The sequence below is a fragment of the Cimex lectularius genome, unplaced genomic scaffold (assembly GCF_000648675.2).
Source record: "Cimex lectularius strain Harlan isolate CLEC.00 unplaced genomic scaffold, Clec_2.1 scaffold139, whole genome shotgun sequence".
Lineage (NCBI taxonomy): Eukaryota > Metazoa > Arthropoda > Insecta > Hemiptera > Cimicidae > Cimex > Cimex lectularius.
The window spans coordinates 449,926-467,482 of NW_019392832.1; the positions used below are offsets into that span (position 1 = coordinate 449,926).

Consider the following 17,557-nt stretch of genomic DNA (forward strand, 5'->3'; position numbering starts at 1 on the left):
TTGTAAGATATCTATATATATACATTTTTTATATATATTTGTATTAAAAAAAAGAAAAAAAAAGCTTTTCTATTAACAACGAGAGAATTGTTTATTCCTCTTTGTTTTTTTGGTTTGTTTTTGGTTGTGGTAGTGGCTTCTTCTTTTTCTTACATGACAATGGATTTGGCCCACCCTTTTTTTTTCTTCTCTTCTTAAAAACTGGTGTCTGCGGTCCAAGAACCGCTTCTTTAAATTCATTCAATACTTTCCTCTCATCTTCGGAAAGTCCACAACTGAAACCAAAGAGAAAGCAACATTTTTGAAATTATTGGTTTCTAAGAATATAAACAAATAAATTTTACAAATGTAAACATTCTCAAATAAAAGCAAAGAAACAACAATGACTGAAAACATAACAAGGTAGTGAACAAACAACTCTATTATTGATGAATTAGATAGCAATAACTTTCTTATTTTATTATAAACTTGAGATAAAACAAATAGAAATAATAAAACAAAATAAGAATAAAAACCATTTTTAGTTTTTGAACTCTACTGTTATTTTTTAATAATTCAAAATGAATCAATCAACATAGGAAATTTCATGTTTTCAAAGCTATGTTATTATTTTTATGGATTCATAATCAAGATTTGAATGAATTTTATGTAAAAAAGGAGCACAATTAGAAAAAAAAAGAGAGTTTACAAAAATGAAAGGCCTAAGTTCAAAACTGCCTTAACTTGTAAAATAAAATATTTGAATGTTAAATAGCATTTATTCAATAACTTATAAGAAAAAAAAAAAAAAAGAAAAAAAAAAAAAAAAAAAAAAACTGTAAAACCAAAAAAAAAAAAAAATTTTGTTTTTTTTTGAGAAAAAAATTCAAACGAATCCAATGAAGTTAAAAAGAATCAGGTGGAGATATCTTACAGTATATATAGGAAGACTTGCTCTACATAAAGACAATCTTTTGGACGTTTCACATTATGGACTTTTTTAAATCTAATAATAATAATAATAAATTATGGTGAGGGACGACATTTAAAAAAGAAGAAAAAAAGTAATTACTATTATTGATAGATATTTAGAATCATGAGATGCGGTCTGGTGTGATGTAGGTTTCAGAAAAACATTTTCTTTATCGTGCCAACGTTTCGATCTTTATTGAAATCATCTTCAGGGCTCAAAGTGTTTGTCTTCTGAAGATGATCTCAATAAAGATCAAACGGCACGATAAAGAAAAGTTTTTCTGAAACCTACATCACACCAGACCGCATCTCACGATTTCTAAATAAATATCAATTAACGGTCGCTAATCACCACACATTATTGATAGAATTGATCAACAGTTGTAATTATACTGATGTTGTGATTGAGTTTGTGGTCAGGGTTGTGGATGTTTCTTCATCCAAAACAGTTCTGCCTATCTTTCATTTTATTTGAAATCATACGTCAAATAAAACAATGTTTATAAGTCCCAGGCCCTGAAGATGATCTCAATAAAGAAAATGTTTTTCTAAAAGTTATATCACACCAGACCGCATCTCACGATCTCCGAATAATCACGTCAAATAAAGTTGAAAGCTTAGCTGAACTGTCTTTGGATTAAGGAAACATCCACAACCTCGATCACTACAGCAGTATAACTATAACTGTTAGTTGATTCTATCAATAATTTAAAAGTAATTACATACAGGATGGCTTAACATTCAACTACCCACTGGGTCTCGCAGACAAGGAATCAAACCACTTTACAATACTTCTTTAATACTATTCACAATTAAATAATCATAGGCTGTGCTGAGAATTGAACCCAGAATGGCTAGCATGGCAAATACGAGTTGCTCTAACTACTCAGCTACCGCGGTCCTGCACTCTAACAAGAATAAAAAAACCACTCTTTACCTCGAGTAAGGAAAAGTTAAATTGCAAATTTTCTTCTAGCCACACACACCTTTAACATATAATTGAAAATCACAAAAATAATATATAATTTTTTTAAAACTTACATTTCATTCATCTGCCGTTTAGCTAAAAATTGTGTGTAAGGTGATGGTTCTTCTAAAGTTGGTGCTTTATTAAAAATAAATAAAATAGGGGCTGCTTTTACTCTTTTAACCTTAGCCTGCAGTTCTCTGTCTTGAGTCGCTATCATATACCTTAAAATTATTTAATTAATGTCAATTAATCAGTTGATCATGATTCAAAATATAATTTTCACTGAATGTTAACAAACCAAAAAGAATCATCACCTGTTTGGATTCTCTTTGCCCAACATGCTCAGTAAGCATTTTGAGGCTGACATCGGTGTTTTGTGTCCACATAAATGCACGGAGAATTGTTTAAGAATTAACATGGCTCCGTATACAGTTGGACCTGTGATAAAATTATTGCTGTTAACGATAGTTTAATATGTTTGTAATGAAATTGTGAGATTTCTTTCCTTGGCATGCGAGGTGATTCTGTAATTTGGTTGTTACTGATCATCCTGTTCTACCTATTCTCACCATTTGGAAACAGTGAGGAAAAGCATGCCAGGAAGATCAGTAATAACCAAATTACACATAAATAACCGGTTTAACTAAACATGAATTGTGAAAATTTTTATTCACATTGCCGATGAAGATTAACAAAAATATTAATATACAAATTTAAAAACAATTGCAACGGGCTTATTTATATTTAAACAAGTGGCTAATGTTCACACAAACAACCTGAGCTCATACTCCTTTGCTCAATTTGTTTACAAATAATCAAAAATATTTTCCTTTCGTCGTTAAATTTTGAAGAGAAAACGCTTCATTCAAGGAGAATAGTGCAGGTATTCACTCATTTCTGAATGTATGTTCTCATATAACATTGCAACATATATTGCTTATTTCTGATATAAAAAATATTTTCAAGAAAAAATTATTCTTATTATTTTACATTTACAACTATATTTTTAAAAAAATTTACTGTGATATAATGACCAGCTGTCATTTCCTAGAAGAACTTCTTGGATTTTGTATAAAACATTATAATTTTGAAAGAAACAGTGATAATCATAAGATGTAATGACAGGACTATATGATCAGTGAGTTCTTTTATCACTGACATTGATTTCATTCGTATATTTTTCTGATCAATGGGTCTGTGGATGTTCTTCTGAGTTCTTGTTTCTCATTTAAAGAGACTGTGCATTTTTTTTTTTTGTAATGGCGAGCCATCGACACAAGTCATATCTGCCCCCAATTCACAGTGAGGACTGAAGGGGTACTCGATATTCCGCCATTAGACCTCTTCCTTGCTCATTCACACAAACAAACAACTGTAAATAAACAAATATACATACACACGGTTCTACTAAATAATAATGTGTATTATGTCTACTTTATTTACAAATGAGGAAACACCCCTGTTTTTCTTAAAAATCTTAATAGGGGACTCCACGTCCCAGTGTCTGTGCAAGGACTAGCTTTATGTCAGGTGCCAGGCCTGTTCGCTCCCTGTAAGGGTGAAACACACTGGCAACCTTTATCTACAAGAGAGGCACCTGCATGGGGTTTGCCCCAAAAGCAGGTGACCAGGTGTCAATCAAGTATGGCCTATCCTCAAACAGGTGAGCACAATCCTTTCCTTGCAATTCAGATCCTTGGCAGATTCAGATCTCAGCAAGAGCTTGTCGGACGTTCCGGTCCATTGATGCTGCATTTATTATTTTATTCATTGCGTTCTTTACTGCTCATACAGTGTCATAGGGCTGGTGGTTTTATCTGGAGGGCAAGATGTCCCAGCTTTTTCTGCTTCATCTGCACGTTAGTTGCTCTCTAGCCCAATGTGACCGGGTACCCAGACGACTTCCATTGCTTTTCCGAGGCACTCCAACTCAGTATATCTCTCTAATAAGAGAACAATGAGAGGGTCCACTGAGAATCTGTCACGAATAGCTGAAATCGTGCTCAGGAATTACAAATTATGAATGTATTTAATTGTTGTTTTTTTGTCAACGATCCCTAGTGCTAGGGATACGGATTCAACTTCACTGCCTGTTGCCTACTTAATTCCTTAGCGCTGTGGGGACTAAACTGTTGTATCATTTAATTCATATCATTTAGATATACGTAATAAACAAACCATTTACATTATTTTTAAATACCAGAAAGCTATTTTACGTGATAAATTTGGTTCTGCCATGGGCAACCAAAATGGTCAAGCTTAGGATGCAGTATAGTTATTAAAATTGTGTAAGCAATGACTGCAATAAGTTAATTCCTACAAGGAAAAAAGTGTAAAAAAAGAAAAAAAAGGACAAATGATGTACAAACCCAGTTTCTCAGTTTCCACTACACAACATGGGGTTGTCAAAAGCTTGACATCACCAAGGTATTTAGGAAGCTGTTCTTTTATATTCACTTTGCTCTGTAAACAAAACAATTGTTGTTAAATTGTACAATAGTACCAGCCACTCTACTGGCCACTGTCTACTTACTTTGAGAGCTACATGGCAAAACGTGCCATCGACTAAAACCTGGAATGGTTTTCTGAAACCGAAATTGTTTATGTAGAAATTTATGTATTTATTCACTTTCTTTTGTCGGTTTATACGCATTTCGTTTTAAAATCGAGTCGCCGTGACCTAGGCGAAAAATTCAATAAAACTGAACAATCACTGTAATGTTAAATATGCACAATGTCAAAAGAACAAGCAAAATTGAACTGAGAAAGTGAGAAGTGAGAACTGACTGCAACAGTTGGTGAATTGTTTATTAGGAGGTTATTCTTCAACGACTGTTATCGTTCAGACCACACGTGGCCCATCTCAAAATTTTCGTCACAATAATTACTTTATGGCTTCCACTTAGCTTTTAATAGCATTTAAAATAATTATTTTGCACAAAACATATAAATATAAATGTCAATATAAAATATACACTTTAACTTATTTATAAAATATCTCTTCAGTTGATATGCCGGTATAATTCATGCAATAGCATGTAACTAAAATGAAAATAAGCGTAAAGTTGTTAGTTATAGGATTGGACATAGCATTGGCTTTTATAATTACACCATACATGACATCCAATTGGACAGGCAAACTATCATTAAAGTCATTGGAAACACCTACTCTAACAACATAACATTCAATAATTCATTTACTTTAAAGATACAAATAGAGCTTTAAGCCCCCTTACATGTACTTGTTTTAGAAATAAATTTAGTTTTATAAACATAATAAAATAATAGTAATAGCAATAGTAATTATAATAATAAAACATATATTAAAATATACAAAACAATAATGGCAATAATATTTTAATTAACATATTAATTTCTTGATGATCAAATCATGAAATCACATTACAAAAGAAAAGGGAATGAGAAAAAGAAAAGGGTATGATTCAGATGCCATGGACCTGAAACAAGCCCTTGAGGAAACAGAACTCTCAGAGTTCTGTCAGACAGAAGGAGATGAGATTAGGAGCAGTCGAAGAAAAATGAAAACGATTTGTCAGTTTTCAAATAAGCAAATTATGTGTAGAGATTAGTGACCGTTAATCGATAGTTATTCAGATATCGTGAGATGCGGTCGGGTGTGATGTAGGTTTCAGAAAAACATTTTCTTTATCGTGCCAACGTTTCGATCTTTTATTGAGATCATCTTCAGGGCCTGGGATTTACAAACAATGTTTACATTTAACAAATACATTTAGGATGTGGATAAGTGAATTTATACAATGCAAAATATATTTTATATTCAAAAGCAAATTATGATTTACGGAGTTGAAGGCATTGGAAAAATCAAATAGAACAATGATGTTACACTTATTATCATCAATTAATTAATAAGGCTAATCAAATTTTAGGTTTTATGCATAAAACTACAAAAAATTTCAAGTTGTTTTGGTTACATCAGGAAATGCTAAGTAGTTCAATAGAAAAATACAGCGATGATTTATTCGCACTCTCTAGTTTAAAATTACTAGAATGTATGTTGGATACATACAAACTTATGGAATCCGCAAAAATGCAATCACTAAACACAAGACAAAATAATATCTGATATTTACTTACAAACTCTTAAATAATATGATTGATTATTATTTAATTTACCAAGTTTTCATGTTTCACAGAGTAAACTAAACAAAAAATATTTGCAAAATCTAACAGCAGAGATACAACCTTTTTTAAAATTTGGTCTAATTCCTCGACTAATGGAAACGAGTAATATACTCCTTTAAACTGTGACACTTTATCTTTACTTAGTCATTTTAAATATTTTTTTAAAATATGGATCTTGGCAATTTTGTTTGATTGGTTTATATATTTCTGTTATTTCATTAAACTTACCCTTTTATATTTTTAGATATTTATCAAAATGGCCAAGTGGCATGTATACAAAAATAAATAAATAAATGATCTGTTCAAACACTTTAGAAGACGATGGTACAAAGGGATATAGTTGTGCAATAGTTCTTGATCACCTTTCTTACGGATGGTGATAATTGATATATACAGTTATACAGTTCTATTTTTATATTTGTAATTTTTTTTGTTGGCATGTTTCACTATACAAAGTTCAAACAGGTAGGAATAACAAAAAAATTGTTATGTAGTACAAAAAATATATATACATTAACATTTTTAATGATAAATATAACCATCAATTAATAAAATAAGACATGTGTTTCACTGCAACAGCAATATCTAGTTTTACATTTGGCAAAAGCAATTCATTGATCTGTAAAAAACACAAACAAAAAATCATTATTTTTATCTACTTAAAATTAATAGAACATATATGTGATGGAAACAATTAAAGTAGAGTGACTCACTCCACCTTAACTATTTCTATTAATTTTCTAGTCAAAACATTTAACGGATTATAAAACAATTAACAACACTACCTCCACTTTTTAAAAACAGACAATAAACAAGAATATTTTCAGCGATTATATACGTGGTGTAGATAATGATCAATAAATGTTGAAAGTGACTTGAATTATGTTTTGTTCACACATTTCAATAAAAATTGATTAAATTTCCATTTGCAAACCGATGAATGTCTCCTAGGCAGCAAGTAAATAAGCGATTGGATTTTGTCTTGTGAAACAGAATTATTTTAAAGCTGTTCATTGCTTGTTGGAGGCGGCAAATGATGACCCGTCTCTTATCAAGACACATAAGTGTTCTACAGGATTCATGTCAGAAGAACGTGCTCACCAATTCAATGTGATAATTCCTACATCCTCCAAGTAATGGGTGACCACTCGGGATACATGCGGTTGAGCATTATCATGCATTAACACAAAGTTAATAGCAATAAATGGAGTGAACCAGAAGAAATCCTCAATGTACCTTAGTGCAGTCTAAGATCCATTCTGTATGATAATAAATTCAGTACAGGCATGGGATTCCACTCCATGCCACAACTGACTGTCTTTGAAAAGACTGTGACCCATACATGGCACATGAAGCAAAGCTTTCTTCACATCTTCTCCACACATGGTCCCTGTCATCTGATTGTCACAAACCAAGCCGGAACTATCTGTGAAGAGAACAGCCCTCCCCCGTTGTTCAAGGGTCTTAGTGAGATGGTGATTTGTGAATAGTTGCCTTTCTACTCAATGCCTCTCCAGTAGTAGAGAACGTGATGCATGATGCCTAGAGACTAGGCTATTCTCACAAACCCTTCTGTTTAATGTTTAGAGCTCATCCTTAAATTACAAACTTTTTGGAGTTGTCTAACTATAAAAAAAGCCATTAAATGACAGTTCTGTAGAGCAATAGGAGCTGTAAAACGATCGTCTCCAGCCACTGTACATCATGACCGACCACTACCATAGAGATTTCCAGCGGTTTTAAAATGCTGTAGACCATCGTGGATGGTAGAGCTTGGCACACCCAGGAATTGGGCTATGTAATGGATGCTGCCTCTGTCATTGGCCAAAGCATCTGCCCAGGCATTTAAAACCATGCTTTTAAGATAAAAATATTAATTATAATTAATTATTAATTAAATACAAGTGTCTGCTTTTTGTGTCTTTGAGTGTATATGTCAATGATTCCAAATAATTCTAAAAGTTTTAGCATTCATATTCATTACCGTTACCAGAAATGTTGAAAATTTTGTGCCAAAGATGCTACATAGCATTTCAACAATCTGAGCCAAAAGGCAAAAGTTTTAATTTTGCAATAATAAATCCAGAAATTCCAAAAGCATTAATGTTTATAATAAAATTCTACTAATTTCAAAATCACACATCATATTTACTTAAGGCTCATTTTTAAAACTATTTTATAAACAAAATAAAACAACATGATATCAAAGTTAAACAGTCAATTAGGATATTCTTGCTGTTTCACATCATGAACCGAAAGACATTACTCATAACTTGAAGGGAAATCTCGACTTGAACAACAAAAACTTGACTGGTTCAGACTTTAATTGATCAGCTCTGACAAGTAAAGGTTCTCACAATCAGGTTGTTAATTGTTAATTAACTCAACTTTCCAAATCCATGTTTTTCATGGTGGCTATTGTACTTGTAATTCTTTTCCCATGTGTAAAGAATGTTAAAAATGACATACTGTACCCAAACACCAAAGATACATGTATTTTACCTGATAATCTGAAGAGCAATTTACTGCTGAAATAATACTAGAGTCGCTAATCATTATTTTACTGTCTGCTAGTATTTGGATGCAACACTGAATGCGTATGATTGCTCTCCTCGATTCATTGTCAACTCTCTGAAAATTTAATGATTGTAATTTTTTTTCAACTGCAATACTACATGAACCCTGGGGTGTCGGTGTAAAAAAAGCTGTTCTCTTGGATTTGAACCTTACAATGACCCAGGCTGTGTCAAAACCTTAACCATTGTAGATTCCGACACCCCCCCCCCATGTACTGTAAATTTTAAAAGTATTTCAACAGTTTTACAAAGACGTACGAGATCAAGATTCCTTGCGAAACCTCCAGCTCCTTCTTCACTCGTCTGAACGGGGTAAATCCAAATAAACCCATTTGTACCGATTATCAAGCTTGCACCGCATATCGTGTGAAAATGTGTTTTTGTTCTCATAATCAACCCGGGTGGAACTGACATGAGCACACCTTGTGAAAGCTGAAATAATATTTTCAATAGTTTTACTCTAAATCTCTAAAAAAAAATGAAAAAATTACCATGACTTACTTTTCCATATCGAAGATTTCTAGTGTGTAAAGCTAAAGCATCACCAGTGTACACTTTCTGCACTTCGGCGCTGATAAGATCCCCTTCAGAAAGGTATTGCCTCATCATCCTCTCATCCTCGACTGAACGTCTCCTCTTAAAAATGACAATTTGTTTATTTCTAACAGTTAACATCTGGTGAAAAAGGTACCAATTCGCCTCCAGGGAGATTGACAGACGAAAGGAGAAGGACACCGTCCAATCTGGCGTTGATGTTCACTTTCCACCTACTCTGCTGTACCTCTGTGATCCTACCGATGACGACATCGCCAATTTCCCCATTGTATCGACACTTCAACGGCTTTATGAAAATTAATTTGTTGACACGTTTTTCAATACCGGCTAAAGAAGATTTGATCTTATTGTTTTCCAAATAAGTGCCATGTCCACTGCAATCGTAAGCAATAGGTAAGTAAACATCACCTTGTATTGTACAGTTTTACTTTAAAATTTTATTAGGTTAATACCTAACAAAATAAAAATAATTAGCCCCATTTAATAAAAACTTTTTTTTTTCTTTTTTTTTTTTTTACAGGCAATACAAAAACTTTCTTGCTATGAAGACATTTTAATTTTTTTTAAAATCTGTTTTTATTATGTAAATATTTGTTGAAATTTAATTCTTATTCACAAAAACTGACGCAGCAATCTTAGGGTGTTGCAAATATGGCATCAGGACTAAAAATTTAAGAGGCAGCATTTTTATTTAGTCAGTAGCTGCAATCGTTTAGGCGTTGCCAGTGTAAGGTAGAGATGGCCCTCTATTTGAACCCAACATACCTACAAATGTTTTTTTTTTCAAAAACACCAACATCCCAAGGGTTGGTACGACCTATGGAAAAAAAAAAAAAAAAACCTCCGTTACGAACTAACTTAGTCATAGTGAGATGTCCTCCCGTGATCTGAGGAAGGAGAACTTACAATTTAATCTTATCGATCGTTTTGGTCTACCTAACCAAGTCTGTTGAGTGTGCTCAGCTTTTTTCCACTAATAAATAATGCTATAGTTCTCCAATGTTCTATGTTGCAATTTCACCTCCAGCAAGGATAGGCAGACTTGTCCCACTGTGAGTTAATGGACTAATTTTTGTTGCTAGCGTAGAACGCCACTGCGAAGGGCCAAACTGTGAGGTGAAGTGATAATTTATACATAATCCCAATGACTTGTTTGAACATTTTTTATTCTTGGCTTTAATCAATCAAAGCTTTGGAAACAAAACCTAATTCTTAAACTACATGAGGTGGAGATGGACAGTTATGACTAAGTGACAGAGAGTTCTAAAGATTCTCCAAACGTTTTAAGTTGCAGTTTCACACCTAGCAATGATAGACAAACCAAAATAATTCATAATGGTAAAATTCGAAGTTAATGATGTTAAAGCGGTCCTGTCCTCGGAACAATGGAGACATGAAGAATGAGGGAAGCATTCATCCTCAATAGTATGTCCTGCTGTGATTTTATGGATTAACCTTTGCTGCAAGTATTGAACTACCATGAAGAGCCAAACTGTCCTGTGAAGTTACACAGTAATAATTTTGGCTTGTTTGAACTTTTTTTGTTTTTAGTTGTAATCAGTCTAGAAAAGCTTGGGAAGCAATGCTTAATCCTTAAACAACATAAACAGGTGGAGAAGGAATGTTACAACTAAGTGACAGAGAGTTCTACAGTTCTCCATAACAATGTTCTAAGTTGCAGTTCCACTACCAGCAAGGATAGACAAACGAAAATAATTCATAAAGATAAAATTCTAAGTTAATGATGTTAAAGCGATCCTGCATTGGGACAATAGTAACCTGAAGAATGAGAAAGGCATCCATCTTCAATCGCATGTCTCACAGTGCTGTGAAGTACTAATCTTTGTTGCTAGCGTAGAACCACATTGAAGAGTCAAACTGCTGTGTCCCTATATAATTTCTACTAGAACTTATCATCCTTCTACTTTTCTCGTGGTTAATGGGAGAATGATTTTTAGTAATATAACACCCGTCCTCCTGACAAGGAGTTTAGTGGTAAGGCAGGCCAAAAGGCTGAACAAACCTCATAAGTTTGGGGTCGTCCGTAACAATTTTCCCCGGTGTGAATAATTCCAGTTTTCGGTTTTCAGCAGGCAAGAGGACCAGCCTTTCAGAGGCGAGTCGAAAATGCGGCTTTTTGTTGACATGAGTGTTGGAATTAGAGCTTGTCATTCTGAACCGCTGTCATAAACGAAAACACGTGTGTTTACAGTCGCAGGTTACAAACTTGTTTACAGTAACCGATCAGTAATTAATTTTACTAAAACAATTTATCGCGGTTTATATTTTACAGATAGATTTCTTTTAAACGTTAAAAAACGGCCCTTTTTTTATTAATTAATTTTTGCATTTTCGACTCATGTGAGTAGAGGGAAAATTGTAGTCCTCGACACTTGAGCTTTTGTAATTAACCATCAGTTAAGCATTTAGCCGTAATTATATTCACTTTAATAAACTAAAGGTCGTCAGGAATATTAAAGACTTAGCTTTAACTATAAAAACGAAGTTTAATTTCTTAGATTGAATAAGTTTAAATCAAGTGTTCAATGGCAAATGGAAGGGTTCAAGTATAGCTTTCAACTCCAACACGACACACATACACACGGCACTTGCCGTTCGAGTTATCTCTTTCTGACAGTGTTCCGAAAGCTGTAGTTCCTACTCGTAGGTCGTCTTTTAAATACAATTAATATAATGGCCGCGAACATAGTGCCGCACGAATTTATTTCGAAAGCGGAAGATTTTGCCGAAGAAGTGAGTATAATAAAGATAATAATAACTCGGGCCTTCCTTTAAAGTTAAAATAATTTTTTTGATTGTGCATATGCTCACTAGTTAGGACGAATTTGCCCTTATTTAAAACATCCCTGATTCTTTTTTTTTTTTTTTAGGTGTATAAGCGGACGCGGGTTTTTATACCAACTATAGCTCGAATGTGCCTGATCTCGACCTTCTTCGAGGATGGAGTGAGAATGTGGGTCCAATGGTCGGAACAGAGGGAATACATGGACCAGTCTTGGGGCTGTGGCAAGTTCCTTGCAAATATGTTCGTGTTCGTCAACCTCTTCGGCCAGCTTGGCGGCTGTGCGATGGTTCTCGTGCAGAAGAAAGTGTCGTACGCTTGTGGCGTGCTCTTCTTCATTGTCGTACTGCAAGTGAGTTGTTGTCTACGAGGCCTATTTGCATGATCTAACATTGCCTTTTCATGCAGACCTTAGCGTACAGTATACTGTGGGACGTCCACTTTCTCCTGAGAAATCTTGCCCTCATAGGAGCTCTTCTTCTCGTTCTCGCAGAAAGCCATAAAGAAGCGAGGAGCTTCTTCGCAGGAGTTCCGACACTAAGTGAGTTTTACGCTTTCAATGATATAAGGAATGAAATAAATTCTATATTGACTTCATTTTAAAACATGTTTCCCAATGCGTAAGGGTCATTTTTAATATTTAAATTATTGGTGTATTAAGTAGGATGATCCTGAAAAAGTAACTCATTAATATACTCTTTAATATACCAGTTTAAAAAAAAAGAAGAAAAAAAAGAAAGAAATATACTACAACTATTATTAGTCCTCCCTTTGACTCATTTTATAATGTATATCACCTAACTTTTGGATAAATGCCCTGGGAAAGTGATAGGAACAAAATGGGCTTTCTTCGACTTTAAAATTCCATATTCTTGAGTCTTAACTTTTTCTACAATAATATTTTTGCTGGATATGAAAAACAGGATAGAAATTAGTGATTACATAGTTTATTATAAATTATCGGGCTGGGCTTGCCTTATGGAATATGTAAAGATAAGATCAGAAAGTATTGTACATTATTTTAATAATATAATTTGAAACTAATTAGTTCTCTGGGAAGATTATTAATTGAGATATAACAGTGCATATGGATACAATTTTACAACACTATTCTTAGAATTAAATTAAAGAAATATTTTTTGATAAATGTAAATTCATAATATAATTTCATCATGTAAAAGCAACATATAATCATTGTAAAAATGACCCATATTGGTTGCTTTCAAAGTTCAGCAATAATTGCATTTCAGTGGCTCTTTCAATTAACCATTTGCTTGGTTGTTTTCTGATCTTTCCATCAATAAAAAATACAGTTTCTCTGATAGTTACTGATTATTAATTTATATATGCTCAAATCATGTACAGAGTTGTGGTGTCTTGATTTAATTGCCCTACTTTGTCTTTTCCTTTTCAAAAATGTATTCTTCTTCTTGTTGGATGTAAATATTTATGCTATTTGGGTGGCTAACAATGTATATCTATACTCTGTTTGCCCAGGACACATACTGTACATGCCCCCCCCCCCTTTATGCATTGCTGAGTTCCCTAAATTAGAACACAACTTTCATACATATTTCGCAGATACTCTACATTCCATCAGTGTCCTCACTCACCTCTATCTTAACATGTGATGACCCATCTGGAATTGCATAGTCCAATGGGGGCCTGACATTATTTATACACGCCTACACTACTTTAAACATGCACTCCAATAAATAAATTCATTCTGATTGATTGTTATTATATTTTTTAACTTATGAATAATAGTTTTCATTTTTACTGGTCTTATACCAACAGTAACGCAAGACTCATAAAGTGTAGTCTTGCTTTGTCATAAAATAAAAAAAACACAATAATAATATAAGAAATATTATTTTGTTATTGTGCCTTTAAGATGAAAAAAAATAAAAAAAGATGAACAATTGAAATTTGGTTGTATACTTTTTACTTTTAATTTTTTTCAAATGTATATTAATGGCATTACGAGCTTGCATTTAGTCAGAGTAAGATTCCGTTGATTATTTCATCATATATAGTAGGGGAGAAGGGTTGCATGAAAAAAAGCACCAGGGGCAACAGTGGGAATTGTGCCCACGACCACGGGGTCTACAAGTCGTTATCATGCTGATGACTTGGCTACCGTAGTCCCCTGGTTGTGTACTTGAACTATTTATTTATTGAACTACTCCAACCAGTTGATTTTTTATTTCTGGCTATAAAATTTTAAGGCTCAGCTGCCGCTTCATCACCGTTTTGGAATTCTAACCTTAATGTAGATTTAATATGAATTTGAATGAACGTTACATTTTCCAAAGGGTTTTCCCCCAAAGGATTCCAAATATTTTTTAATTCAAATTAGTCAAATATTTTGAGGCACTGCCAATCCATTTTCAATCAAACATAAAAGAATGCTTCATTGAAATCCATATGATGGGACATCCAACAATAAAAAACCCATGAAATTAGGAAATTTAAATTTATTTTACCACAAATGTTGGATAGTCGAAATTAAGATTCTGGGCTACATTCCCATGGCATGGAGGACTTATTTTTAATTCATTGACTGTTTATCCTCAATTTTGACAGTTTGGTAGGCTAAAAAAGATTTCAGGGCCAATAGGTGTCCCAATCCAAAACAACTCTAGGCTTTACCACAGATGCTGTACTGCCTTCAGTGCTGCCTTGCTGTCTGTGTTCTGTTAACAATACCTGGCCTTTTAATTTCCTTGACACAGTCTCGTTTGAAAGATGTGGCATATTGCCCAAGGCTTGTATAAATTGTAGTCCTTGGTTTATTTATTTCCATAAATACCAGCTCCTGATCCATTCTTAGTTTTGGGCCATCTATATATCAGATATAGTCAGTATTTATAGGGATCTAGAGATTCTCTCTACTCTATCCCACTTTCTACTAGGCATTTTAATTTGAATTTTTTTTGTCAAATCTGAAGTTAGGGATCATGGCATTGACAGAAATCCAAAGAACCCTGTCTGCCTGAAGCTTTAGTTGCTCCCTGTTATGTTAATAGGTTATTGGAGCCTGTCTCTCCATTAGCCTATGAATTGTGGTTCTGACCTCTCCCTGGATAAAGATGTATAGTAGAGGTAGATCCTGACCGCCCTTAGCTGTAACTTTTTTCAAATGGTGTCTCTTATTATCATAATTCTTACCAATGAGAGTAAGAATCATCATTTGAAAAAGGTAAATCGACATACTCACCCCATCTTTATTATTTCTACCCCTAGTCTTTGTCCACCAAACCTCCAATCCTTAAGCTATCATGGGGCTAACAACTGTTGAGTAATATTACTTAAAATAATATGATAATCAGAAATGATCAAACCCAGACTTAAACAAGAAAATATCTCTATTGTATATTGGTTGGCAGGGAAAAAAGACAAAAAAGAAATTAAGACAAGTAGGTATGGATTTTAGGTGCATTAGAAAAATTCATGTAGTGATAGTGCGGCCCAATTTCCAGCTTAGCCTAGCTTCCTTTCTATTTTTTGTTTTAGGCTGAACACCAGACAACGAACCTTTAAAATAAATAAATAATAAAAAAAAAAAATTACATTTTGTTGTTTTTGTTTTCATTATAGATGACAACAATCCTAAGAATTACTTACAGCTAGCTGGAAGATGTCTTCTCGCTTTTATGTTTGTAACACTTATCAGATTTGAATTCACATTTTTGCAAGTAAGTACAGGAATGGAAGACGGTATAAAGAGGCACATAAAATTAACTGTTCTGATATTTGATATTTTCTTTTAGATATTTCAAGATCTACTTGGATGCATAATGATGGTCTTAGTCACTGTTGGCTACAAGACCAAACTCTCCGCTCTTTGCTTAGTCTTATTTTTAACAACCCTGAATTTCTACCACAACGCATGGTGGCAGATACCTGAATACAAACCTCTTCGGGACTTTCTGAAATATGACTTCTTCCAGGTAAAAAGTCAATGAAATGATTTTCTGTAAACAAATTTTTGAGATATATATCTATTTAGATGTTTTATAATTAATCAATATTTCACCTTGGAGTTAATTTTTCATACAAAAATGAGTATTTATGCAAAGACTGTTGAGAAGAAAAATTAATATCACGAGTCGGATTCGAACCCATGACTTTCGGCTCAATGCTCAGCGCTCTAACCACTTTTGACTTAACCAACCTTGATCCCTAGAGGCAATAACTTTTTTTCTCAACCATCTTTGCATAAAAAATGGAAATAATAATTAACAGATAACTAAATTAAAAATTATTTTGTGCCGAAGAGATATTTTATATACGATTTTAAGTCCATTCAGTATGGTAGTGTGGTATTGAGCTCTTGTTTCCTTCAGTGAGGTACTGGGAGCGGCCACGCTAAACAGCACACTGCTTCTCTAAATATAAGTCTAAAAGTAAAGAGAGTAGATTGCAGTATCACACTTGCAATACCGATGTCACACTAAATGTCCTGAATGAGTTAATGTTTTGAATTTATTACAGTTCAGTTACTTCAACGTATTATTTTTGGGTTTCTGATGATTTTGTATTTTTCAGACTCTATCTGTAATTGGGGGCCTTCTCATGATTGTTCTTCTTGGCCCTGGTGGCGTCTCTATGGATGAACACAAGAAGCGGTGGTAGATTCCTAGCCTTTATCTTTTTCTCGATGTGTAATGTAATCAACGCAATTTAAAATGTTGTCGGACTGGAATGGAATGAATTGTAGCAAAAAAAAAAAATTGTTAAAAAAACCGTTACTATACACAAAGTCTATTCTCAAGCGAAGTATTTAATTGAAATGTTGCGACAATTTTGATGTTGAATTACATGAAGAAAGTTATGGATATATATATCTTACAAATGATTATCCCTGTAAATGGTTTTAGTTTTCCCACCCGAGTTCAATTCAAAATGTATGTAATTGTTTTTAACGAGAAGGCCGATTAAATTAAATTTGAAAACAAAAATCTTAATGATGAGAATTTCTCTGTTAAATCTGTATTAAAAATATCTTAGCATGTAAAAATTGATGCTGTGTTAAATAATCTGTAAATACATACAAAATATTTATAATATTCCATTATAAAACATATACAATAACCAATGTTCATATATTAAATTTTTTTATTGTTGTTATAGGAATATTATATTTTTTGCCTTGTGACCAATTTCCAAGATTTATCATTATAATTCAGCTTATAATGATGGACTTGTTTTTAGTTAAAAACTATTTTTTTAAATAAATAAGATGTATTTTTGTATTTTGTTTTAATTTTTGTTGACAAAAGTACTTTGTCCAATATAATTTTTTTTTTGTTATTAAAATATGAATCAGTAAAAGACTATTGTAGAATTTACCATAAAAATGAATAAATCGCTCAGTTTTTGTTTATTATTATTCATGAAAGAAAACGGTCTTCTAATAAATTTTAATTTATTTTCAACAAGAATCTAATCTCTCTTTTAATTTTTAGTGCAATACAATATGAGTGGAATTAGGTCCAGGTCTGTGATAAAAATATAAAATTAACTCTTTCCCCT

General features: G+C 33.1%; 3 protein-coding genes across 3 annotated transcripts; 1 reads left to right on the forward strand and 2 right to left on the reverse strand.

Annotated features, from left to right (window-relative positions):
• Positions 1–50: 50 nt before the first annotated feature.
• Positions 51–4,753, reverse strand: LOC106672586 (rRNA-processing protein UTP23 homolog). The gene is made up of 5 exons (XM_014404124.2): positions 4,455–4,753; positions 4,291–4,384; positions 2,236–2,359; positions 1,993–2,142; positions 51–275 (listed from the first exon to the last, which is right to left on the reverse strand). The coding sequence occupies exons 1-5, from the start codon at positions 4,572–4,574 to the stop codon at positions 92–94; spliced, it is 672 nt and encodes a 223-aa protein (XP_014259610.1). The 5' UTR covers positions 4,575–4,753; the 3' UTR covers positions 51–91.
• Positions 4,754–6,484: 1,731 nt separating this feature from the next.
• Positions 6,485–11,479, reverse strand: LOC106672592 (exosome complex component RRP4). Its single transcript, XM_014404134.2, has 6 exons — positions 11,240–11,479; positions 9,353–9,590; positions 9,163–9,297; positions 8,920–9,093; positions 8,588–8,716; positions 6,485–6,704 (listed from the first exon to the last, which is right to left on the reverse strand). Exons 1-6 carry the CDS (start codon positions 11,386–11,388, stop codon positions 6,627–6,629), a joined length of 903 nt encoding a protein of 300 aa, XP_014259620.1. The 5' UTR covers positions 11,389–11,479; the 3' UTR covers positions 6,485–6,626.
• Positions 11,480–11,776: 297 nt separating this feature from the next.
• On the forward strand, positions 11,777–17,423 carry LOC106672594 (surfeit locus protein 4 homolog). Its single transcript, XM_014404135.2, has 6 exons — positions 11,777–11,970; positions 12,108–12,371; positions 12,428–12,560; positions 15,620–15,717; positions 15,793–15,972; positions 16,571–17,423. The coding sequence occupies exons 1-6, from the start codon at positions 11,911–11,913 to the stop codon at positions 16,655–16,657; spliced, it is 822 nt and encodes a 273-aa protein (XP_014259621.1). The 5' UTR covers positions 11,777–11,910; the 3' UTR covers positions 16,658–17,423.
• The last annotated feature ends 134 nt before the right edge of the window (positions 17,424–17,557 follow it).

Bases quoted from the DNA above. Each gene is read 5' to 3' on its own strand.
- LOC106672592 (XM_014404134.2), bottom strand. From the start codon at position 11,388: ATGACAAGCTCTAATTCCAACACTCATGTCAACAAAAAGCCGCATTTT. The intron at 9,298-9,352 runs GTACCTTTTTCA...GTCATTTTTAAG, and splicing joins ATCTCCCTGGAGGCGAATTG to AGGAGACGTTCAGTCGAGGA. The intron at 6,705-8,587 runs GTAAAATACATG...TGTTTTTTACAG, and splicing joins ATTGCTCTTCAGATTATCAG to ATCAATGAATTGCTTTTGCC.
- LOC106672586 (XM_014404124.2), bottom strand. From the start codon at position 4,574: ATGCGTATAAACCGACAAAAGAAAGTGAATAAATACATAAATTTCTAC. The intron at 2,360-4,290 runs GTTTGTACATCA...ATTTTATCACAG, and splicing joins AGTGGAAACTGAGAAACTGG to GTCCAACTGTATACGGAGCC. The intron at 276-1,992 runs GTAAGTTTTAAA...CTTTGGTTTCAG, and splicing joins AAACGGCAGATGAATGAAAT to TTGTGGACTTTCCGAAGATG.
- LOC106672594 (XM_014404135.2), top strand. From the start codon at position 11,911: ATGGCCGCGAACATAGTGCCGCACGAATTTATTTCGAAAGCGGAAGAT. The intron at 12,561-15,619 runs GTGAGTTTTACG...TTTTCATTATAG, and splicing joins CGCAGGAGTTCCGACACTAA to ATGACAACAATCCTAAGAAT. The intron at 15,973-16,570 runs GTAAAAAGTCAA...TGTATTTTTCAG, and splicing joins TGAAATATGACTTCTTCCAG to ACTCTATCTGTAATTGGGGG.